The sequence below is a fragment of the Tympanuchus pallidicinctus genome, unplaced genomic scaffold (assembly GCF_026119805.1).
Source record: "Tympanuchus pallidicinctus isolate F22 unplaced genomic scaffold, pur_lepc_1.0 scaffold1, whole genome shotgun sequence".
NCBI classification, from domain to species: Eukaryota; Metazoa; Chordata; class Aves; order Galliformes; family Phasianidae; genus Tympanuchus; species Tympanuchus pallidicinctus.
In genome coordinates this window covers 108,622,359-108,648,522 of record NW_026294618.1, presented here as the reverse complement: position 1 = coordinate 108,648,522, position 26,164 = coordinate 108,622,359, and the positions used below count along the sequence as shown (strand labels likewise).

General features: G+C 35.8%; 1 protein-coding gene across 7 annotated transcripts in view; it reads left to right on the top strand.

Annotated features, from left to right (window-relative positions):
• The window catches only part of USP34 (ubiquitin specific peptidase 34), a 132,922-nt gene that overhangs the window by 50,823 nt on the left and 55,935 nt on the right, over nt 1-26,164 (top strand). For all 7 annotated transcript variants that reach the window (XM_052690197.1, XM_052690203.1, XM_052690214.1 and 4 more), the window contains exons 9-30: nt 760-841; nt 935-1,027; nt 3,721-3,846; nt 4,279-4,408; nt 5,483-5,515; nt 5,910-6,040; nt 6,673-7,289; nt 7,863-8,077; nt 9,762-9,877; nt 9,961-10,088; nt 11,161-11,250; nt 12,694-12,789; nt 14,198-14,280; nt 15,654-15,808; nt 16,613-16,726; nt 17,638-17,737; nt 17,876-18,035; nt 18,429-18,555; nt 18,654-18,801; nt 21,520-21,620; nt 24,994-25,203; nt 25,881-26,006. In XM_052690197.1, coding sequence (XP_052546157.1) covers nt 760-841; nt 935-1,027; nt 3,721-3,846; nt 4,279-4,408; nt 5,483-5,515; nt 5,910-6,040; nt 6,673-7,289; nt 7,863-8,077; nt 9,762-9,877; nt 9,961-10,088; nt 11,161-11,250; nt 12,694-12,789; nt 14,198-14,280; nt 15,654-15,808; nt 16,613-16,726; nt 17,638-17,737; nt 17,876-18,035; nt 18,429-18,555; nt 18,654-18,801; nt 21,520-21,620; nt 24,994-25,203; nt 25,881-26,006 — 3,181 coding nt within the window. The remainder of the gene's footprint in view (nt 1-759; nt 842-934; nt 1,028-3,720; nt 3,847-4,278; nt 4,409-5,482; nt 5,516-5,909; nt 6,041-6,672; nt 7,290-7,862; nt 8,078-9,761; nt 9,878-9,960; nt 10,089-11,160; nt 11,251-12,693; nt 12,790-14,197; nt 14,281-15,653; nt 15,809-16,612; nt 16,727-17,637; nt 17,738-17,875; nt 18,036-18,428; nt 18,556-18,653; nt 18,802-21,519; nt 21,621-24,993; nt 25,204-25,880; nt 26,007-26,164) is intronic.

Here is a 26,164-nt window from a genome sequence, read left to right as displayed (position 1 = left end):
GGAGCTTATACACTAGTTTCCAGGCTGGGCAGTTAGTTTTGGAATTTTTATTTATAACTTTTATTTTGGAAAATTCAGATTCCTTGTCTTGTTCTGTTTGAATATTTCATTATGGATTGTCAATGACTGTCCATTGCTGTGGATGGAACAAGATGAAGATTTTAAAATATCTGTGTGCTGTCTGTATCTGTAAGTTTGGCAATGTAAATACATAGGTTTTTGAAACTGTATGAATTGCTGTTTACTCTGGAAAATCTAAAAAATGTTTAAGGGCTTTTCTTATAAAAATCATTTACATCACTCCTAGCTTTAGTTACATTTGCAAACTCAGTAGTTGTTTTGGAATTTTATTATAAACTCAGATGAAGTAGCAGCTTTTTTAAATCAAAAACTTCCTGTAAAGTCTCTGAAAGTAGTCTTCCAGTGATCTTTGAACTCTTAAGCAGTAAAAAAAATTGGTATAATTGTTGTTTACATGTTTGCTGTCAATCTAGAGGGATAAATGGGAAATGTTGATGTTTGGCATTGGTCTTCCTACTGAAGTAAAACTACAGAGAACAGTGAATGAATGTACTGTGTTCAGAAACATTTTTTTATGCTTACCGTAATTATAGATGTTAATTTAAATGAAATTGTGTGCTAGGGAAGAATACTGGATATTTATTATAGAAAGTTAGTTTTTACATATATTTCCTCCCCTCCTTTTTTTTTTTTTTTTTTTTCTTTCTTTCTTTTTTTTTCCTCCCCTCCCATCTCTAGGTCAATTGCAAAAGAGCTTGCAGACTGGCTTATCAACAACAATGTAGTTGAACACATTTTTGGACCAAACATACACATTGAGGTTTGTATAAAATTATGTCTGTCATTTTTGGTGTGGATATCAAGGCCTAACTTGTTCTAGTATATCTTTCCTCAATATGTTTTCACTTTGCAGATCATCAAACAGTGCCAAGTGATTCTGAATTTCCTTGCAGCCGAAGGGAGACTTAGTACTCAACATATAGACTGTATTTGGGCTGCAGCACAGGTATATGTTTTTATTTATTTAATTATGATTTTGTTTAATAATTGCAGAAGCAATACAAAAATCGGAAAATGGGAAGGTAATTTTATTTTACATGCATAAAGTTGAGTTCCTTGGATTTTTCTTTGTTTATTGGAATGTTTGGCTTACCACATTTTGATTTAGAAAACTTCCACAATTAATTTTTTTCATTAGTTGCTCAGATTTTACTAAGCTGTTTCTATGTTTATTGAAGTCATAGTGTTTTAACCAAGAATAGGGACAAAGATTATAAGATTATATAATATAAGATTATATTATTACTGTTGTGGTAAGTTGCCTTGCTCCTTCTTCATATAACTTGCACTTCACTACTTGGTGAGATATCAATGATGAAAATTGCAACAGTGAAGTTCACAAGTGTACTTCAGTGCTGGTGCTGAAGTCTACAGAACGCAGTAAGATTTTACTTTTTGCTTGGTAGACTGGAAACTCTGATAAGCTTTTTTTTCCTTCAGAAAAATACATTATTTTACTAATTTGCATTTATTATTATGCTGTTTCTTTTAAATTACGGATGGCTTCTTTTTCCTTAGGACATCTGAATACAGTTATCAGACATTCTGATAACCTGTTGTACGAACTTTTTCCATGGTTTCATTCTACCTTTATAATGTGTTAAGGTAAAAAAAAAAAAAAAAAAAAGAGGTCCACACAAAAAAAAGAAACTTTAAGTTTTCACTGTTGGTTTTCCAGAAAAAAAATACACACAAAACGAAGGACAGAACAGATACATGGAACTTTGGAACTTACTTTTACATGAGTTACAGTTTTTTTCTTTTTCCTCTGTTCAGCAGTATATTAGTGTCTATTTAGATTCAAATACTGCTGTAAACATTCTGTAAACTTTGTAGTCCATTGTCATTATGAAATTCAGCCAAAATGTCATTGTGCTTGTTATAATATTCACTGTAACAGGCTTCAACATTTTTCTGTGTCAGGTTAATTATTTCAGTTTTATGATGTTGGCTCACAATGTCAGAGGAGGATGTTGATGATATGGCAGTAGAGGCTTAACCTTCTTGACTGTTTTCTGTTACCTTTTATTGTCATGTGGCAGATGGCAGCAGAGGGGTAATCTGACAATATCACATCTGATGTGGAAGTGTGTATGATGCAAGATTGTGTCACTGAATTCCTCCAGGCATAAAAAATGGCCCCCATTGACATTCATTGACACTCACTGAAGGTTTAATAGAGACCAAACAGTGCATGTAGACACCATGAGGCATGGGGTGGTGAGTGTCTGCAGCAGTGACAACATGAAAGACAATCCATGTTCTAGATAGCTGTGCAGATTATTACAAGTGTGACATGCAGGCTTTTGTTCATTTGTGGTGAAAGTGCACAGCTAATTGTGATTATGTTGAAGAATAGTGTTTTGCAGCTGGGAATTTTCTCTATCAAATAGTGCTGTTCTCTTTTTATCTGTTGTTGTTTCTGTGGAAATAAATAGGAGGCATTACTTTCAGAGCACTTGCGGGTACTTAATCAACTTTGCTATTCTCACACATACGCTAGTTCATACTACTGTTGGCACTCTACGTTTTTCTCTTACGTTGTTTTTAAAATATAATTGTCCATATTATGATATTTATTTTAAAGATCGGATGCCCATTTTAATACGTTGATATTTTCAAAATGTGTTTCATATCTGAATTAAGTTACGCCTGGATTGCTTTATGTAAAAAGTTTAAACCTCTAACATCTGAAAGGGTGACAGCTATGGACTAAAAGAATCATGGAAGAAGCTCTTAGAGTTGGAAGGGACCTTTAAAGGTCATATAGTCCAAAACCTTGAACTGTTTGCTTTTTGTTCTTTTAACTAATGTTTTGGCAAAAAAATTCTCTGAATTAAAGCAGATTATCTAAGAACGTTCCTGATATTCATTATGTTTAAATGCAACCTTGTGTAGGTCCCACGTGATTTCATTCTAGTTTCAGTAAATACATGTACCCCATGAACTCCTTACATAGATATTGTATACTACAGGAAGGAAAAGTAAAATGAATAAATGAGGAGAAAAACACCCTTTTTGTAGTGTTTGTGATAACCAACATTAGCAGTGTTTGTTTGATTTTTTTCCAAGAATATCTTTGGACATTATTTTAGAGTTACCAACATCCTTCTGAACATAATGAAACTCTTTTACTTTGAGCAGCGTTTAACCTAAGAAGTATTTATGTGTACTGTCACCATATATCCTTAAATATGTAGTTAGCTGTTGTATTTTTTGGCATTACCATGAAGTCCTAAACACGACAGTTCTCTCTGACTTATATTACTTAACACTTGCTTGTCAGTTAATCCTTTTTACTGAATAGTAAATAATACTAACAGTAAATACTATTCTCCTCAAGATTTAACATATTAACTAATATTTCAGGTGTTTTCTTTAAATTAACCTGCAAGCATAACTTGTTCTTTTGCCCAAAGCTCCTACTGGATCTAAAACTGAAGAAGATATGTGGTAATATTACATCTGATATCACTTAACTTAGCCTGCCATGGAATGTAAAAATTCAGTCAAAATTGCAAGTCTGATGTTTAGAGCTGTTGGCCTAACATTTATTAAGAATTTGTGCAAAGGTTTCAGTTTTATCCATATTTTTTTCTTGCAGTAAAACTTGTTATATTCTCTGTTTGTACATTGTAGCTAAAGCATTGCAGTCGTTACATACACGATTTGTTCCCTTCTTTGATCAAAAACTTGGACCCTGTCCCACTTAGGCATCTCCTTAACCTAGTCTCGACTCTTCATCCAAGCGCTCACACTGAACAGGTAAAGATGAACAAAATTACTGCAACAAGAAATTATGTTAGTATTTTAATTAGCAGTTATGTGTTTATCATTCAAAAAGAAAGCATGAAAGTAATATTCACTAATGCATAAAAGAAGAATGTACATGAGTAAAACTGTCATGTTTCTGTATGCTTTTCTTGCTTCACAACTGCAGTTTTTTTCAGAGGCTTTTAAAGTCTGCATAATCATAGTTTTATATATTATAAAAATATTAAATATATTAAGTAGATATAATAGTCTATACTATACATGAAGTTAAAACATGTTCCATACTATATTTCTTCTTTTTCTCCATTTGTTTATTTTGATGCATTTATTTTGTAGCATTGGCATACTGAAAGATTAACAATATATCTTTGCATACAAAACCTGCTGCTTCTTCATGGCACTGTTACCTGATTTTCTTTGTAGACATTGTATTTGGCATCAATGCTTATAAAAGCACTGTGGAACAATGCACTAGCAGCTAAAGCTCAGCTGTCAAAACAAAGCTCTTTTGCATCTTTACTCAGTACTAATCTACCAATAGGAAACAAAAAAGGTATGTATTTATCCCATTCAATCTGGTAGTTAAAGTTTTAATTTATGTATCCCCCATTTTTTACTTGAAGTATTAAAATAAATAAATAAATGAAAGGTCCTGCTGGCATATTTTTCAAACAGAAAATAAAATAAAATAAAGAATAATGATGAAGGCATTCGTCATCAAGTTGTGGTTTAACCCAGCAGGCAGCTAAGTACTATGGAGCTGTTGCTCACTCCTCCAGCCTGGGACAGGGGAAAGAGAGAGGAAGAAGTAGAATTAGTAGAATTAATTAGTTGAGATAAAAACTTTTCCTAATCTAAAAGGAAGAGAGAAATAATAGTACATACATACATATGTACGTATGTGTGTATTTATTTATTTATATTTATGAAGCAAGCAATCCATAATTGCTCACCACTGGCTGATGCCCAGCCAGTTTCTGAGCAGAGGCTGCCTTCCCCACTCAGTTTCCCTCAGTTTGATTGTTTTTTCCAATCAATGTCAGTATTGTGTGCGATATCCCTTTGACCCTTTAGATCAGCTGACCCGGTTTGGTCAGCTTGGTCCTCCCCAGTATCCTTTCTGGCAAGATAATTCAAGAAGCTGAAATGTCCTTGGCTCTCTAAGTACAGTACTGTTCAGCAACAACTGAAACATTTGTTTGTTATTAACAGTATTTATCTCCCAGACCAAAACATATTATCATACCAGACACTATGAACAAACTCTGCTCTATATATCACGTCACGTAGTATTTATTTTTCTTTTGTTTGTATTTTAATTCAAAGGATAGTTCAGCTTACCGGTTAACTACTTCTGTTCTGGTGAACAGCTGTAATTTTATAGCTACATCAAATGTTACAAAAGTTTATCTGTTTTTTACCTTGTTGCTGATATTACTTGCTATTTCTGTGTTTTTTTCTCTATTTGAGTGTGTATTTTCCTGCAGTCATTACTAAGGGTGCTTCCAAAGCATTATACTGTAGTTCAACTAACTTTTCTTACTTCTGATTTTTATGAATGATGGACAGCTATAGACTGGCAAAAAGAATTTTAGTTATTGATTTTCCGTTCTGTTTTTCTCTTCAGAGGAGGATCTCAGAAGAGCAGCCCCTTCGCCTTGTAAGTATAGATTTAGCAGAACACCATGTTTTGTATATTTCATGCTATGTTTCTTATAGAGCTATTTGGGTAGAAGAAAAGCTGGTACAAGTTTGAAAATGTATTCTATGAAAATTAAATGCAAATTATATTTAGTGTAGAATCTAATCAAGTGATGTAGCTGCTTTACATACTGGCACAAGAAATTATCTGAATACAAATTTTGTTATAAAATGCATAGTGTTCTGAAAAGAATTTTTAGTGCTGAGGCATTCAGGATGTTTGGGTTGTCTTCCTTGTTCAAATGTTTGTGGCTAGAATGTTTTTCATTTCAACATATGAAGCAGATTTATGAATATATACATTCCAATTAATACATACTGCAGATTAACTAGGAAACATGATTTTGAACTAGGGTCACCAGCAGCTAGCCCTCAAAGTAGCGACAACAGTGACACCCATCAGAGTGGAGGTAGTGATATTGAAATGGAGGAGCAGCTTATTAACAGAACAAAACATGTACAGCAGCGACTTTCAGATACAGAGGTAAGCATGTTAAAGTTTAGTCTGTGAATTTTGTTTTTGAATTGCCTGTTACAAGCTATGGAAATATCTTTTTTTTTTCTGTACTTTTTTCCAGAAATTGAACAGTTTTGAGTTCTTTGAGTGAAAAAATGTTCTGATGTGGCTTTGTGTGCATAAGTGGGGAACTTTTAGTTGTAATCCAAATCTTCTTGGTCAGATGCTGTAATGTGCTGACCAGGGAGGTGGTGGGGTCGCTGTCCCTGGAGGTGTTCCAGAAACATTTAGATGTCTTATTGAGGACATTGTTTAGTGGGAAATATGGGTGGTAGGTGGACAGTTGGACTGGATGATCTTGAAGGTCTTTTCCAAACTTGGTGATTCTGTGATTCTGTGCAATGGCCACAGCCTATTATGAATTCTATCATACAGAAATTAAGTTCTTAAATCTGGATTTTTCACAAAGCATTTTGTTATTGGCAATGGAACTGACAAAAAACCAAACAACAACAACAACAAAAAACTGAAAAAAATGAAAGAAAACTTTAGGTCTGACGCATGTAAAGGAAGAATAATACTTGGATGATGATTGTCAATTTTGTATTTTCAATCGTGTTTTGTTTTCCCACCAATCTGGAAAAATAAAATAAAATCAGGAATCCATGCAAGGAAGCTCTGATGAGACAGCAAACAGCGGTGAGGATGGCAGTAGTGGCCCTGGTAGTAGCAGTGGCCACAGTGATGGATCCAGTAATGAGGCCAACTCCAGTCATGCAAGTCAGTCTGCTGAAAGCCCTGGCAGCGAAGTGCAGTCTGAAGACATTGCAGATATTGAAGCTCTCAAAGAGGAGGAGGATGAAGAAGAAGAGGATAGGAATCATAATCCCCAGAAAAACAGTAGGAGCACAGATATACGAAGCAGGAAACTGGAATCACAAACAGACATTTGTCTGGGAGATTCACAGGGGGCATCGGAGAGGAGCAGTACAAATAATGGGACAGGAAAGGACCATGTTTTTAATGCTGACCCTGTAACTCCTGTGGATAATCGAATTAGAATACTGGATGCCTGTTCCCATGCTGAGGATGCAGACCACGACATGACAGGGGAAATGAGCACTGCTCGCATTTCGCAAGGGTCTCAAGATTCTTGTATAACACATACAGGAGACTTCCTTGGAGAAACTATTGGAAATGAATTATTTAACTGTCGACAGTTCATTGGTCCCCAGCATCACCACCATCATCACCATCACCATCATCATCATGACGGGTAGGTAGCTTGACATTTCTCCTGATTTCTCCACTAAAAGAAATAAAGATGTTGGCAAAATATTCAAATTTGAAATTTGAGTGGTTGTTTTGCTATACTCCAGGATAATTTTGTTTGCCAGGAGTGGTACTTATCACAGATAGTTATATAGTAGTCTGTTTTGTTAATGTGACTAGTTTTTTATCAAGTCTTTGTATTAAATAAGTAGAGTAATATTGAATATCATGTTGAAGTTGTTCTGTAGAATGCTGTTATTTAACTAAAATTAAAGAAGCCAACAGAGTCATGATGATGGAGAGACTTTTAATTTGTTTCTCAAATTTAGTTGTTTCTCAAATTTGTATGAAAGTCTGTTATTCAGATGATTCAGGCTGATGTTGGCTGTAGAGAGATAACAGTTCACTTAAATTACTTCAGTTGTGTATTGCAGTACATGTATAAGCTATGTGTTGTATAAGTTGATCACATAGTAATGCTTCAGTTTTCTTCCAGAAGATGCTTTAACTCTCATCTGGTTAGTCTGCTGTGAAGAACTTACTTGATATTGTCAGTTCTAATGTTCCTCTTTTACAGGCATATGGTTGATGATATGCTCAGTGCAGATGATGTCAGTTGCAGTAGTTCTCAAGTCAGTGCAAAATCAGAGAAAAATATGGCTGACTTTGATGGGGAAGAATCTGGCTGTGAAGAAGAGCTTGTACAGATTAATTCACATGCAGAGCTAACATCTCATCTTCAGCAGCATCTTCCCAACCTGGCCTCTATCTATCATGAACATCTTAGTCAAGGTAAGAGTAATAAAAAAAACAAACAAAACTTCCAGCTCAGTTTTGTATAATTTCAAATTAGTCTCCGATAAATTTAATATTTAAATTGTTTTAATCATACATGTGTGTTATTGTGTATAAAAAAATAGTTTTCCAAAGAAAACAGTTTCTTCTTAAATTCGTTTTTGTATCGTGTTAGATACAACTGTGTTTAGCTTTTCTTTTTTTTCTTTTCTTCCTTTTTTAAATATCTACTGGAGCTTTTCATACAAGTTTAAACAAGGGCACTAAGAGGCATGACAGGTTTTATTACAGGAAAGTGCTACTGAAAAGACATTTTTTCCCCTGAAACCTGACTTTTCTTGTGGTGGGTGAATCTTTCCATGATTTTATACATTTATCATCTTAAGTGAATTAACCATGATGGACTCTGAAAGGATAATTTCTGCAAAATGAGTTAAAATACAACTTGCTATCTAGAGGAGCTTTCATGAAAGGGCATTTTATGCTATTTTAGCTTTCACTGGCAAACCTTTTACTGTTCTTCATGGTGTAGTTTCAGATACCATTTAAGCAGCTTTGCAAGAATTGTGTTATCTTTACATATGCTTTTGTGGCAGCTTTTTTTATTGTTTTATCCACCTCTTAAACATAATGGAGAAGGATATGGTTAGTGAAGGGTTTGAAATCTTCTGCTGTTTTTCACTGATTCGACAGAACCAAGTCTGCTTTCTTCCAGCAGTCAGGAAGAGCTGTACTGTTTGTGTATTTTCCTGAAACATGGTTGAGTGTTTCTTTTGTAGGCATAGTATTTCTTGTTATCTGAAACTGAACTAAAATTTTAGACCCTGAAAATTAAGAAAGATGCCTGTTTTGGAGTGACATAATGAGATATGCTGCCAAAACTTCCTAGTTAAAACATGTTCTAAACTGGCAATTTTTTTCCATACATATTGTGCATTTTACTGAAGATTCAAATTATTATTTGAGCATGAAGTCTTCAGTGCAGGTTATTTCTGACACACAGTTTTTCACATATAATTAACGTTCTATGCACAATCTAAAATTCCAACTTGATTTGCTGTTGAACAGAAATAATATTAAGTAGCAGATAAGTGAATGATGCCAGCTGTGACCACATGCAAGAAAGAAGCATCTATCACTGCTTATGAAAATATGACCAGTTTCTAAAATAATAAGCTGTAATACTCTGTAGTATAAAATTTGTTTGTTTTCCTGTTTTTAGTTAGATATAGGATATATCAGTGTGAAAGCAATTTGTTGAAATGTGCTGCTTTTTTTTTTTTGCTTTCCAACAGTAGTAGTTAAAAAGATGCCTTCTGTTAGCGCACAGGCTACAGAAAAGCTTAAGAAATGTTGATATGAATTAAATCTAATTAAATTAATTAAATCTAATTAAATGAAAAAGGAAATGCACCTGTATCTGCTAAGTAGTGTTTTTGTTGTACATGCACTATTTTGTTGCATGTAAATATTATCTTAACTGCCCTACTGACTTCTTGCGCTGTCATGATGTTTTGTCTTCTAAGAAATCATATGACAAAAAAGGCTGTGATTGTTATGTTGCTGTATGGACTTTAAAATAGCCAAATGTACAAATAAAGCATGTTGTTCATGCACCGAGGGAATAATGTTTAGATAGTTCCTTCTAGTTGTTCAGTAATGGTCTTTATATTTTGTTCAGGACCAGCAGTTCATAAACATCAATATAATAGCAGTGCAGTGACGGACATTAATTTGGATAATGTTTGTAAGAAAGGAAATACCCTTTTGTGGGATCTGGTCCAGGATGAAGATGCAGTAAGTTGAATACCAGAAAAGAGTACTTTTTTAAAGAAAATAGATATATGTTATTCAGTGACCTTTCTTTCTACTTGCTGTAGATTCATCTTTCGGAAGGGTTAATAAATGAAGCAGAGAAGCTGCTCTGTTCTTTAGTATGCTGGTTCACTGACAGACAGATTCGAATGAGATTTATTGAAGGCTGCTTAGAAAATTTAGCAAACAACAGGTAACTGAAATTATTTTTTTTTACATTTATATTTTTTTTTTCAACATATGTGGGAAATCCAAGTTGAATATATCAGTTACTTAATTTTGCAGGAAGGCAAGTTGAAACAGAAGTGGAAATATAAATGTATTTTTTCTGAAGTGCTACAAATAAGTCTAATGTCCCATTTTTCTATTGTGTCAGCATCCTGAATTTCTCAATTCTTGCATTTGTCTATTCTCCCTTCTAGCAGAGGTCACTGCCTTTCTACCAATTGGTAAAATCAAGTCCACATCTTAAGCAGTTGAGTACAAAGTCAGATGCCTTAGTGTAAGCATTTGGAACTGAATATTTAAATTTTTGCATTTAAGTGACTGGTGAGCAGACAAGATTTTATACACCAAGTCTGTTATGGGATTTAATTTCTGTGAAGAAGCAGCTAGAGGATGAAGATGTACCTTGGCCTTAATTCTTTTAATACCAGCCAGAATTGTAAGATTGTACGGATAGACTGGCAAAAGGGTAATTCTGTTGATTCTGTTAGTTAGCTGCTGGATAAGCACCTGCAGCGTTTCTTCTTACCTTTTCTCTAAGAACTGTGTTTGTGAGATAATATATAAATATACGGAGACACTAATAGCCTTGTGAAGATATGAATTACAGGCATGAAAGTTGACATCTACATACTGTTTATGCACTTCTTGAGTTTTTGCAGACATTTGTCCTAAAGTACACACCATTGTTAATCTGCTTCGACCTTTTAAGGGAGATTGATTTCTGCTCCTTCATCTGTTTGTAGAAAAGTATTCATTTTGCTGAAATTTTCAAAGATATATATTATGAAACTCAAAAATAAGAATTTACCTTCTGAAATTCAGACACTTTTGAATGTTTTATGTCAATACTTCTCTGACAGCTCTGTGTAAGGTATGATACATAAACAATTTGAAGTTCAGATACAGAAAACTGGGAAAACTTCATGCTGGTATTTTCAAATACTTTCAGTTAGGAAACAGGAGTTTCACAAAGTAATTCTAATGCTACTTTAATTCCATAACAGCCATATTAGAGTCATTCTTTCTCTCTCCTTTAGATCAGTAGTAGTTTCACTTCGTCTTCTTCCAAAGTTATTTGGTACGTTTCAGCAGTTTGGGAGCAGTTACGATACACACTGGATAACAATGTGAGTAGATTCCTTACAAACACAATAAAACAACAGTAGCAATAACATTTAGGTGGCTGCTTTGAGGCTTGCTCTTCTAGTTGGTCCAAATTGGTAATGACCTAAGATGAAAATGTGTCAGATATCTAGCATAGCTGTATAAATTTGTCTAATCAGGTCTAGTTTTATTCCTCATTAAGTTCCGCTGTTTCAACTAAGATGAAGACTAATTTATTTATTCATTTTACTATTTTCCCCCAAGCTCAGTCAAAATCTTATCTGGACATACAGTAACAGTGTATGTAAAATGTTGTAGTAACTTGATGAGCATGATGAGCCCTTGAATCCCTCAGGGGCAGAGAGGTCTTGACAGAATAAAGGACTGGGCAGTCACCAGCCACATGAAGTCTTATTCTGCATCTGGGACAGGATCGTTCTGAATGTGCATGCACACTGGGGGATGAGAGGCTGGAGAGCAGTCCTGCAGAAAGGGATCTGGGGGGTTACAGTTGATGGCAAGTTGAATGTGAGTCACAATGACTTCCCATACCCTGGGGGGCACCAGGCCCAGCACTGCCAGCCAGATGAGTGGAGGAGCTGTCACCTCTGCTCTGTGCTGGATGGCCTTACCTGCAGCACTGCGTGCAGGTTTGGGCACACAGAGCAGAGCAGGCTAAGGGGAGGTCTCAGGGCAGCTGTAGCTCCTACAGGGAGCAGAAGGGAAAGTGAAGGAAAGGCTCTGCTTCAGGGGGCAGGGGCATGGAACAGGCCCCAGGGCAATGGGCACAGCCCTGAGCTGCTGGAGCTCAGGAGCATCGGGAGAAGGTTCTCATGTGTAGAGTTTGGGTTTTAACTGGTGCTGTGTGGAGCCAGGAGTTGAACTCAGTGATTCATCCTTGTAGGTCCTTTCCAAATTAAGGATATTCTATGAATGTATGGTTCTGTTGTGATTGTATATCAAATGCTTCTGAATATTAAAGTGGTTTGTAAGAAGGTCTTTGAAGTGTGAAAGTATGTCATGTAGCATTCCTTATTAGGACAAACAGCTAGTCCAACTATTGAGAATGACTGGGTAATACTACTCCTTCTGTCAGCATTATTTCTTGGTATTTTTGACATGGCATTGAAATATCTGTCCAGTTCTGGTTTCTGGCTTAGACTTCTGCTGAATACAGGCCTTCAGGAACAGTTTAGGAACAAGGGCTGAAAAGAGGACAAGGAAGAAGGACTGTTTTCTGTCAAACCTGTGCCTGACCTCAATAACTTTGTTATGGAGCTTTATGGATGAGAAGGAAAAATACAGTGCTTTAGTGAAAAAAACTTTTTAATTGACGGTAGATGGAGAATGCAAAATTAAATTTGTTCTTGTGTATGTGCATGTTTTTGAAAAGCTGTCTATTTTCTGTAGCTATTCTGGTAATTTTTAGCAGGCCGTAACACTTTCTGCCCTCTAAATTTACACAGGTGGGCAGAAAAGGAACTTAACATGATGAAACTTTTCTTTGATAATTTGGTACACTACATCCAGGCAGTCAGGGAGGGACGACATAAATATGCATTGTAAGTACACAAATGACTGTGTTTGGTATTTTATGATTTTAAACATTTTTTACTGCTTTTCTTCTGATGTTTTTGAGAACTTTTTTTTTTTTTTTCTTAAGTAAATAAGAATAAGTATCTAATATCTAGGTATTAGATAGGAGGAAATTCTTTACAGTGAGGATGTAGAGACACTGGCACAGGTTCTCCAGTGAGGTTTTGAATGCCCCCTCCCTGGAAGTATTCAGGGCCGGGCTGGATGGAGCCTTGACATCTAGAGGGAGGTGTCCCTGCTTGTAGCAGGGGGCTGGAACTTGATGATGACTAGGTGCCTTCCAGCCAAAACCATTCTATGATTTTGTGATTCTATATTGTATCATTTGTATATGATGCAATGTTATTATGTACATAACCTGGCATGTAAAATTTGCAGGACATATAGAACTGACTAAAACTGTATGAAGCCCAAACTTCTATGGTTCAGTAGTGACTTTAAAATGCTTAGACAGGGAAAGATCTATAAAAAATAATTAGATTTAAAATATGTCTTTAAAAAAACAAAAAAAACCAAAAAAACCAGCAACTTCTGTCATTTTGTTAGACATGATTTTGATTTTGATTGTTTACTTACAAGTGAAATCAGGATTTTAGAAATGCAAAGGAATTTAAATGGGTGTCATATTATAAATCTATTCAAATATTTCTATTTTGTTATTGTTAACCTTTACAATAGTTCTTGTGTTTTAACACACTCATCCACACTTTCTAGTGTATATGCTTAAAATTAGGTGTATAAACACGAGTGATAATAATTTCTAGCTTCCAGAGGACTAGACTGTTTCAGTTTTGACAACTTTTTAGTCCTTTATGTACCGTTATATTGGATATTTCACTAATGAGAAATTAATTCCAAAGCTGTTTGAAAGTGAGGTGAACTGCTTTAAATTCAGGCTAGATAGTACGTTGTTCTACTCCTTTAACTATTAGTTTATAGCTTGTAAATTGAAATAAAGTCAGTATTTTTATGTAGGTTATAAAAATATTTTTATAAAGCATATGTACTGGATGTAATCAGGGCTTCATTGTGTAAATATCAGCTTTTTAAAGCTGCAAAAAAAATTAAGGTAAGCTCCTTCAAGGTGGTAATGATAAAATGATGCATTTTAGTTGGACTGTATGAAAAACAATAGTAAATCAGACAAAAAAAAGAGAATAACATAAAGACATAATAAAAGTCTTAAAACCCCTAGTGTTTCTTGTTTGGTAATTTCTTTAATGGAAGTCTAAGTTGGAAGTTCAGAAGAGGTTTGTAAGGAAAAAACTATACTTCAGAGGAATATGCATTAGTGGGGAAAAGGTTACGACAAGCAATTATATGTTGGTAACTAAGTTAAATAACCTATCTTTCGTATACCAATATAAATTTTAGATACAGCCACAGTGCAGAAGTTCAAGTTCGTCTTCAGTTCCTGACTTGTGTGTTTTCAACTCTAGGATCACCAGATCATTTCAGTAAGTATTTTAGCTTACCTTGTCAGAGAAGCACCTTGCAATAAGGCTTGCACACTTCTTAATAGTCATTGATATTTTAAATAAAAATGACATTGTTAACGGTACACTTCTAAGTAATGTACAATATTGCTTCAAAAGAAGATTTTGTTTCTTTTGCTGATATACAGAACCAACATTAGGATTTAGATTGTCTTGCTGGTCCGCGAGAGCAAGGTGTTTCATTCTCTTACATCTTAGTTTTCTGAATAAAAGGATTATAATAGTTACTGAAATGAAGAGAACATATGCTGCATTTGTGAGTTTATATTCATGTCCATAGTGTTTTCAGAGGTTTTGTACTGAAGAACACTTTATGTAAGTTGTAATACCAAAAAGAGATTTTTTAATTAATGTTTTAGTACTGTCCAAAACATCATGCTCCTTGTAGGATCCTTTGCAAAAGTGGTAATCCATGTGATAGTGAACATACACTGAAATCTTTTCATTCAATAAGGATAAAACTAAGTTGTTGTTGTTGTTGTTGTGACTGATTTTATTTTTTTGACATTTATTTTTTCTTTGTGTGCCTGATGGAATTAGAATCTGAACATAATTTTTTGTTCTATTAAGCCTCGGAGTCTTACCCTTACTCCTAAACTTGTTCAGCCGTTCTCTTCTTAAGCTCTTGTAAAGTAGTAGCATTTAGTATTGTCTCAGCATCAGCTCTGTATAGGTTGAGTTGATTGTATATTTAGGTGATTCATTTGAATAAATGAGGATCATTTAAGTAGTCTCATAATGGGTAGCAAAGTCAGCATCCATTGCTTGGCTTGTCCCTCTGGTCATTAGAATACAGAGTGCAGGAAGGAGTGAGAGTATCTGTAGCCAAGAGAAAATAAAATAAAATACCAGTTGTAGTAATACATTTGTTATTGTATATTGAAAGTATTTTGAGCTCTTTTAGTATCACAAGCATCTATATATGATGTAGGAAAATAAACCTACTTTTTTCCTGACTTTACATGAAATAGTTACAGAGGTACTCTTTCCAGCCACTGGCTCAATACCCGACTCAAAGCTTGTGTTCAGTAATCATTTATGAACTGAGAAACAACCTGCTAATTAGTAGAAGATACCAGGTCAGCTCATACTATTCAGTGGATTGGTAGAAACTGATGGAATTAATGACTAAAAGGTTTGTCTGATCACCAGATCTGAAAAGGGAAAACGTATGGTTTCTCATTGGTATGTGGTGCATTTTTCTTCTGCGGTTTCTGGAAACAACTTGTCTTGACAAAACCTGTTCTGATTTTTCTGGCTTTTTTGGGTTTTGTAGAATATTTGGGTGTTTGATTTTTGTACTGGAATAGTTGATAATGCTCCCTTGATTTTAGGGTTGAGTTTAGAACAAGTGGACATATTGTGGCACTGCTTAGTTGAAGATTCTGAATGTTACGATGATGCACTACACTGGTTCTTGAATCAAGTACGAAGTAAAGATCAGCATGCTATGGGTATGGAAACTTACAAACATCTTTTCTTGGAAAAGGTACGCAGAGAGTTAATTGCAACCTTGATAATTCTAATGTTTCTTTCCATATCAGCGCTGTTTAAAATATTGTTAATGGTTACTATGACATATATATCTTCAGTACTATCAGAGGATCCTACTTGCTATGCAAATGCTTTTTTTTTTTTCCTAATTGAACAGAAGGTGGGGGGGATTGGCATGAATTGTTTTTGTGCTAATACTTACTGCTGTGCTTCTTCGTAAATAGATTGTGTGTTTTATCTGAAGCTAGGTAGCATTTCTTTTTTTCTTTTTTTTTTTTTTAATTTAAAGCCACCAAAAATTATAATTTCCCATGTGATGTACAGGCATCTGACCAAAAACAAGCAGTCAAGATTTTCTTCTCTTTGGGAGGGGCACTTAAATCTCATCCACATACTCACTGAAAATACAAACATGCTGTAGTAGAGCTAATTGCAGTGGATCCCATTCATTTTAACAGATCTATAGTCTGTTGAGGCAGGTTGTACAGTAAATAATGTATTCCAGCTCTTTTTCAATATTACACAGTTTAAGTTCTACTTTTTGTAACTGTATGATTTTTTTCACTGAAGTTTCATGTGTGCTATCAAGTTGATCTGCTGTTGATACGTTAAGCAACTAATGTTGCAGTAGTGATTCTTGTTCCTTCAGTACTGTTACAGTCCAATTCAGTGATAGAGGAAACGGGATTCTTAACAGTGATTATAGTCAATTACTTGTACTGTATATAAAATTCAGTGTCATCTTTAATGATAATACATTTCATTATTTTCCATACTAAAGTGTATTTATTTTATTTAGATGCCACAGCTAAAACCTGAAACTATTAGTATGACTGGACTGAATCTCTTCCAGCATTTGTGCAATTTGGCTCGATTGGCTACTAGTACATATGATGGTGGCTCAAACTCAGAGGTAAGCCTAGATTCTGTTTTTCTTCTTTCTGAGGAAAGGGAAAACTTACTTTGCTTATCCGCAGCTGTACTTATCTTGAGAACATACTGGTTTGAAAACTGGTTATTGGTTTGAAGCATTATGTTACAGTCCGTTATCATCAAGGCAGTATGAATTTCTGCATTGAGAGAATCCTGGAACCATCTTTCTCAGAAGTTTCATATTTGAGTGTGTAAAATGTAGGCGTGGAATTGAGAGGCCTGCAATCCTTACCTGTCCTCATGACTTTGGTCATCTTATTTATAGAGAAAAATATGTAGGAAGCTATAAAGAAAGTGCAGTTTATCATACTCTTTGCATACTTGAACTGTTAGCTGTTGTGTTTAAAGAATAGGTTTGAAAATTTCACTTGTAAGTAGTAACGTTTAAACTATATGAAAACTTTTACATGAATTAAGCGTATTTCATTCTGTCTACTAATATTTGTTAAAATTTGGCTCAATTTATTTGTGATGTACTTTACAGGTTTTTCTTACGTGCTTTTTTTTCACTGTCTTAGAAGTAAGATGATATGTAGGGTATTTTTCTGTGCGTTGATTTGATGCAGTGGAGATTAAAATATGTGTTCTTACAATGAATGCAAATAATGGTTGTGGTTTTAAGTCTTCATTTAAATTTACTTCTGCTTGTCAAAAATAAAAAACACTTTTTTGAATTTTAACCAATTATCCTTCAAAGTACAAAAATATTCCTGTCAGTGTTAGGATTTTACAACAGTTGGTATTTAAAGTGATGAGAGGCTGAGCAAAGGAGGTATTTTTAGTATTTGCATCAAGAACAAATAAAACTTCTCATATCAGAAGGGTTAAACTTCCAGTAAAATAATGAGGCAATGTTTTGTTTCTTTCTTTGTTTTCCTTTTGTCCTAACAGTTGTGTGGCATGGACCAGTTCTGGGGTATTGCTCTAAGAGCACAGTCTGGTGATGTCAGTCGAGCAGCTATCCAGTACATCAACTCCTATTATATCAATGGTATGAATTTTCATTTCAAAGTTTGTTTTCTGTTAATATGTTCTAAAGAATATTAATGTTACCCTCTTTATTTTTAATATTAAAATACATGATCTTAAATATGTGCTTAAATAATTTACTTGGATGTTGATATTACAGGTAAAAATGGGCTTGAAAAAGAGCAGGAATTTATTAGTAAATGTATGGAAAGTCTGATGATAGCTTCTAGTAATCTTGAACAAGACTCTCATTCAAGTCTGACAATTATTGAAAGAGGACTCTTGATGCTAAAGACACATCTGGAAGCTTTTAGGAGAAGGTAAATAGCACCACGGTATATTCGGATGCAGAATTTGTTTCTATTTCTCTTACAGTAATGATGAATGAGTTATGAGTGATGAATTCATTATTATAAGTAATAGCTTCTTTCTTTTTCTTTGTGTAAAGTAAAGACAACAGTGGATGATGTTTAAAGGTAGAAGATTTAAACAGTTTAAAAAGTTGACCCTTGTCTTTGTAAAGAAGTGTGGATGGATGTAGTTTACGTTTACCCATTCCTCGCCCAAAATTGAATAATACTGAGAATATATTGATCATTTCTTCTTATTTTGAACAAACAGAACAAAGGGTCAAGTGTTGCTTGTTTATTGAATGTCTAAGTTAAACAGGTTTTAATAAAAACACCTTGTCAAGTTTTTACTTGCTTCTTAAGGTTTGCGTATCATCTGAGACAGTGGCAGATTGAAGGTACTGGCATCAGCAGTCATTTGAAAGCACTGAGTGACAAACAGTCCCTACCATTAAGAATTGTATGTCAGCCAGCTGGACTTCCTGACAAGGTAGTTAAAAAGCCCTTTCCCAAGTACACCCTACTTTGTTAAATTTTAGTAACTCCATTTTTCACTTCAAAAAGAAAAAAAAATGTATTTAATTTCAGATGACTATAGAAATGTATCCTAGCGATCAAGTGGCAGATCTACGAGCTGAAGTCACCCACTGGTACGAAAATTTGCAGAAAGAGCAGATAAATCAACAAGCACAGCTTCAGGAGTTTGGCCAAAGCAGTCGAAAAGGGGATTTTCCTGGTAAGGTTTAGTACTCATACCTGTGTTTTTTGCCATTTTGAAGGTTCATCCGTTCATAGCTTAAAAGATTACTTTTTTTTTCTTTTCCTTCTTTCCCAGGCATCTCAAGTAAGGAAAGATTATGATACTGATACTGTCTGTAGTTACAGTTAGCATCTCTCTCACTTTTCATTAATAACATTCAGTAATGGCACATATAAGTACTATCTGTTACTTGAAATTGCAAATAAATTGCTGAACTGGCAAAATCCAATATGTCTAATAAATCGAATAGAGTTCCCCTGAGTTTTTTCATTTTCATTGTAGTTATAATTAATCATGTCATTATGTCACTTACAGATTTCTTATATAATACTTTACTTTGTGATATGTATACCTTTTATGACTCTGCATTTGGTTCATAATTTGAATTAATTCAGACTCATAATCGTATTATACCCTTCCTATATATATTCCAGTCAGTTGTATTTTTCTTAATTCTGTAATGGTTTTTAATTTGTGATCATTCTGTAACGAATTTGAAATGTTACCTTGTTTCTGAGGTTGTCTGCTTGCAAGCCTGATGAAGAAATTTCCACTTGTTACCTTTCTTTATGTGTTTCTGAGTGAATGAATTTTTTTCTGCATCCTTTAGATGGAGAAGGACATTTTCTGAATCCTCTTGTTTCTGTATATTACAGCATTCTTAGCTGCTGTCGCTGCTCGGAATATTCTTGTTCTTTGAATTACGTAGGTTGCTGTGAAAGTAATGCTTCCTGTTTAATTCCATGGAAACTACAACAGATACTAAAAGTACAATAACACTACTTGATAGAAAAATTCTCAGCTACAAAACACTATTTTTCTGTATAGTTGTCACCATTAACTATGAATTTTTGCCCCTGGTCAACTAGAATTTGCATGCCATACTTAGAAAAACATGCACCATGTCGCCACTGCTAACATGTACCACCCTGTACCTCATGGTGCTCACATATATTGTTTGCTCTCCATTAAACCTTCAGCAAGCGATTAAGAATGTCAGTGGGTGCCATTTCTTCTGCTTGGAGGAATTCGGTGACACATCTTTGCTTCATACACACTTCTACGTCAGATGCCGTTTTGGCAGACTACTCTTCTGCTGCCATCTGTCACATGGCAATAAAACGAAAGATTATAGAGGAGGTTCAGCCTCTACCACCATACCATCAACATCCACCTCTGATTTCACGCAGCAACATCAAAAAATAGGAGGCTTTACTTTCAGAGTGGCCCTTCTTTTTCTCCTGAATGTTTTCATGTTTTGTGTATTCGTTGTGAGGAAGTTAAAACGTAGGGCGTATTATCTGAACAAGTTCTGTCCACAGTCATCCTTTTCTTACACTGATGGCCACTGGTAAATGTATGAACGTTAGTCTGACTGTGTAGTTTTATGTCTTTTAAAAAAAGTATACATATTTATAAATGTATATTTTAATGAGATGCACTGTCAGTGTACCAGACTTCAAACATTAGATATTTTAATTTAATTTTTTCGTGAAGTCTGTCTTTTCAGTCACTTCTTAGAAGCTCTTCTAGCAAAGAGACTGTATTGTTTTCCACCAAGTATTGGCAGGTAGCAGATCTTTTTTTATTTTTGTTCTATCTAGGAGTTCAGAAACTGAAGATTCAGAGTAGCAGTCCTACACCAGATGCAATTTAGTCATTTTAATATATGTACTTTTTAATTTAATAATGTGCTGATATCCATAATTATGTACACTTAACATTTTATGGAATTTGTTTCATTTGCTACTAATTAACATACCATAACTGTGGGAAATTGGAGAACCATAGAACCAGTGTCCTTTGCTAGTTTTAAAATCCGTAGTAATGTCTCTAAGTAGTCTTGTGATCTGGATTGACTGATAAATTGATAGAATGCTGGAATTAGCTACATCTCTTATTAACCAAATTCCTGAAGAAGTACAGTGTAGGGCTGCTCTTCACTTCTCTGGGGGACCAGAGCCTAACACTGGAAAACCAGATTTTAATCCATGAAAAATATATTTGTGTAGTGGAGTTGGTGGTTAGAACTACATAAGTAATCAGAGATGATAAATTCATTTTAAAATGCAAAATTAATTTATATAAATGATAACAAGGTTTCTTGATTTATTGTTTATGGAATCATAGATTGCTTGCACCCAAATTGAAATCTTAATCTTTTAATTGTTCACATTTCTTCAGTGCTTACAATTCTCTGGAGGATGCTTTTGTTTTTTCTGTACTTAAGAAGTACAGAATATCTTCATTTACAACTTAAGTAAGATTAGTTATTGCTTATTTGTTTTTGCTGACTTGATCACAGACACATAATATGAAGAGATGAGCACAATTATTTCCCAGAATTCTTTTCAGGGAAATGGTGTAACTTACTGCAAATTATGGGAGTCATGTTTTTCATCTGTAGTGTGGACACTTTACTGCAAGATTGGGTTGAGCTCTTACTGAAAATGCTATTTCCAAACACAGGTAGAAAAATGTACTTTAAGAATCTGTTTTTGTAAGGAAATTGCCATGACTTTTTAATGTTAATTGCTGCTGAAGGGTATACTATTAAAAATGAGTCTTAGCACTATCATTAGAAAACAAAACTGACTCCAAAAATTTGCTGTGGTTTTTGTTTTTGTTTTTGTTTGCTTTTTGTTTTTTTGTTTGTTTGCTTTTTGTTTTGTTTTTTTTTTTAAAATATCTTAGGTGGCCTCATGGGACCTGTGAGAATGATCTCATCTGGGCATGAGCTGACAACTGATTATGATGAAAAAACTCTTCATGAATTGGGTTTTAAGGATATGCAGGTATTACAAGTGTATAGAAATCAATCACTTAAAGAGATTGCTTGATACGTTGTTCACTCTTTGTTACACAGCTGATATATATTGTGGTGATGATGGAAGGTATTTTTTTCTTTGGGAGCATGTATGGTAATTGCTAAGTCACAGTCTGAACCAACGATTGAGCCCCTGGTGAAGGGACACAGCCAGCTCTGGGTGCACAAGTGAAAGCAATTCATCTGTGTGACTAAAACCAGGTTCCTAAACCTCATTTAAAGGCTGGCTGCCACAAGGGAAGCATCTCTACTTGGAGATTGCTTCCTTTGGAGTATTTGGTGAGCCCTGATCTTTGGATGGGTAATGTTTCTTTAACTGGATTGCAATCATCATCCTTTTTCGGTAATTTAGACTCAAATGCAATGGAGAGCAACTCAGCAGCCACCTCAGCCAGCTCCTTCAGAACCCTGGGATGCACCCATCCGGTCCATAGACTTGTACACATTCAGTCTCATGAGGGAGTTTCAGACTTGCTCTGCCCTTACTGTGGGGGGGAAAGGGGATTTACTGCCCTGATCCCCACCTAGAGGTTTAGAGATGCGGTGTTCAGGACGTGAGAAATATTAGAATCCTGGCTGCTAGTGAAGACAGAGGCAAAGAACTCATTCAGTACCTCAGCCTTCTCATCTGTTGAAGCCAGCTCTCCTTTTATGTTTTATGTTATGTTATGAGGAGATATACTCGCTTTGGCCTTTGTTTTCTGGCCTATATACCTGTGGAATGCCTTCATATTGTTTTTAATGTCCCTTGCCAAGTTCAGCTCCTTTTATGACAAGATTCCCAAGGGAAGCCAGTTGATGTAATTTCTGAATTTCAGCAACGCTTTCGATGCTGTTTCTCATGGCATCCTTCTACCACAAGACAAAAATAGAACATGGCTGATGAGTCTGGCCCAAAAGGTTATATAAATTGGGTTAAATCAGACTGGCAGCCAGGCGCTCAGATTTCTGTGAGGCTTCATTTTAGGCCAGTTCCCTTTAACTTCTCATCAGTGTCGTGGATAGAGGACTTGTGGATGACACTAAATTGAAAGGAGCTGTTGAATCTCTCAAGGGCAGAGAGGCCTTACGGAGAGTACAGGGACAGTGAAGGACAGGAGCAGATCTCTGCTCTCTGGGGGCAGCAACAGGGCCTAAAAGAATGGCATGGAGCTGCACTGGGGAGAATCAGGTTGGGTGTTAAGGGAAAGGTTCTTCACCAGAGAGCGGTGGGCCTGGTCACAAGCTGATGGAGTTCAAGGAGTGTTTGTACAGTGCTCTGATATGCAGAATCAAACTATAACCCACGTAAGGTTATAAAGCAGGTATATTTATTACGTCACCAGGTGTGAGGGGAGTATCTCCTAACTTGCACACTGGGAAAAGCAATGGTTACATATTTAAAGACATAACGTATACATATTCATTACATTCCAAGAAAATGGGCCAGAATTCCAAGAAATCATTAACATATTGTCTCACCCTCTTGTGCATGTGTCCTAAAAATGTAGTGGGGGTCTCTGGTGGTCATTGAATGAAGGCTAGTAGTTTACCTCGCTCTGAACTTCCAGCCTTTTAAGTGGGGGGTAGCCCAAACCAGCTCGTACTGTGTTGTGTTGAGCTGAGGCATCTGTTTCATTGTCCTATCTTCAACAAAATGGCATCTGTTCTTCTTAGCGTTGTTTGGCAGAGAGTTTCCACAGACTCTCTGCCTTCTATGCTGGAGCTTATGTGTACTCAGGCATCTAGTCCTTCAGTTTGTATCTGTCAAGTTTTGGGAAAAGTCTGTTTCTCAGAATATGGGAAAGCTGTTCTCTTGATTCAGCTTTCAGACATAGGGTTTGGGTGGTCCTTTGTATTACCAGGATCTGAACCTGACGATCCTTGTGTGTCCTTTCCAACTCAGAATAGTCTATAATTTTGTAATATAGTTTGAGTGTCTGTGCGTGATCAATATATGGAGGTGGTAGCTGGTCAGCAGGAACATTTCATCTGGAGGAGGCTTTCTTGAGTGTGATTATGCGTTTAGAACTAATCTCAGTTTTTCTAGAAACAGTTCTGTTTGTGCAGCTAAACTCTGGCTAACGTTTGTCTGCTCATTTGAGACAATTTATTTTCTTTTTCTTCTGATTTAGTTTTTATTAGCGTACTTGTCAAGTAGGATTGGTACCGATCTTGTCATCCTGACTACAAAAGTAAGGGATAAGAACCACCTGTTCTTGCAACAGGAAGCAGAGTACGCTACTGTACCGTAAGTGCCTTAAGTGAAAGCAGAACCAAGCTTTACTTATCACAGAATCACAGAATGGACTGGGTTGAAAGGGACCTCAAGGATCGTGATTCTCCAGTCCATCTGCCATAGGCAGGACCACCAACCTCCACATTTAATGCTAGACCAGGCTGCCCAGGGCCCCATCCAACCTGGCCTTCAGCACGTCCAGGGATGGGGCATCTGTAGCCTCTCTGGGCAGTTGTTCCAGCACCTCACCACTCTCATAGTAAAGAACTTCCCCCTGACATCCAACCTAAATCTTCCCTCTTTCAACTTAAAACCATTTCCCCTTGTCCTGCTGTTATCTCCCCTTTCAAAGAGTTGACTCCCCTCCTGTTTGTAGGCTCCCTTTAGGTACTGAAGGCTGCCATGAGGTCACCCTGCAGCCTTCTTTTCTCCAGGCTGAACAAACCGAGCTCTCTCAGTCTGTCTTTGTAGGGGAGGTGCTCCAGCATTCTGATCGTATTTGTGGCTCTCCTCTGGACCCTCTCCAACAGCTCTTTGTCTTTCTTGTATTGGGGGCCACAGATCTGGATGCAGTACTCCAGATGGGGCCTCGCAAGAGCAGACTAGAGGGGGACAATCACCTCCCTGTCCCTGCTGGCCACCCATTTTCTGAAGGAACCCAGGATCCTATTTGCTTTCTGAGCTGCAAGAGCACACTGCTGTTTCATGTTCAGTTTTTCATCCATCAGAACCCCAGGTCCTTCTCTGCAAGGCTGCTCTCAGGGGTTTCTCCTTCAAGTCTATATATGCCTGGGATTTCTCTGGCCCAGGTGCCAAACCTTGCACTTTGCCTTGTTGAACTTCATTAGGTTCATCCACGCCCACCTTTCAAACCTGCTCAGGTCCCTCTGAATGGCATCCCTTCCTTCCACTGCATCAACCGCACCACTCAGCTTGGTGTCATCAGTAAGCTTGCTGAGGGTGCACTCGATTCCATCATCTGTGTCATTGATAAAGATGTTAAAGAGTACTTACGGCAGGTGCTGATAAGTCTTTGATGCTAAGGATATTGATGTATCTTAATGTTAAGTTCCTAATTCTGATGCTGTGTATGCGTTTTGAAGTTGTTTCTCGCTGTTTCTAGATGGTATTTGTATCCCTGGGAGCACCAAGGAGAGAACGTAAAGGTGATGGCGTTCAGCTTCCAGCATCTTGCCTACCTCCTCCTCAAAAGGACAACATTCCAATGCTTTTACTCTTGCAAGAGCCTCATCTTACCACACTTTTTGATCTGTTGGAGATGCTAGCCTCCTTTAAACCTCCTTCTGGAGAAACATCTATGGAAGACAGTGAGGTAATTTAGAGCAATTTTTTTTATAATATTTGCATTTAAGTCTTATTTAGTGGATCCAGTTTTCCTATCAAGCATATTTCTTGTCTCCTATATGCTTGTCATACATAGTTATTGTATTTTGATGTTTTTGCTATTTCACATGTTAAGCTCGCTATTATTGGTTTTCATATTTTTCCTAATATTTTTTAAAGTGTCCTGTGCACTGGAGACACTCTGAAAATAATAACAATAGGCAAAATTAAGCACAATTAAAAATAATAAGAACTATAAGAACAAATATTGATTAATTAGTTTTTGTGTCTAAACATGGAAATTGGCTTGAAGGAAGGTTAGTACAGTCCTATTACAAAACCTAAAGTTTTGTGTTTTACATGCCATCACCAGCTTGTGTGAAATGAAATAACCATTAGTATATTCAAACTGGTAGTCTGTTTTTCAATTTTATTTGTACTCAAGTATCTCACAATATACGGCATGGTGTCAAGATAACGCAACTTAAATTTTCACTCGTGTTAGTGAGATTTCAGCTTCTCTGATTGAATAGTGAATTTACATTACATAGAAAAGAGATAACTTTTTAATTAAGAAAAAAATACTTTTTGGACTTTGAAATTTTAGTTAAGGCCATTTTCACAAGTAATTTCACAGTAAGAGTCATTGTTCTATGTTTTTTTCAGAGTGCAAAATGTGAAGAGCTTCATCTCCACGCAGAAAACTTATCCAGACGTGTTTGGGAACTGTTAATGCTTCTACCAACATGCCCTAATATGTTGCAGGCATTCCAGAATATTTCAGATGAACAGGTATACAACAAGTGCTGCTTCTGTATGTTTGTCTTTATTGTACAGGGATATTTTAGTGTTTAGTGTTTTAGTTGAATTTTCTCCAAAATATGTATGCAAGATACATTCAGACACAAGTACACCCTAATTGTTATTCTGAAATTAGACACATTGTTTTA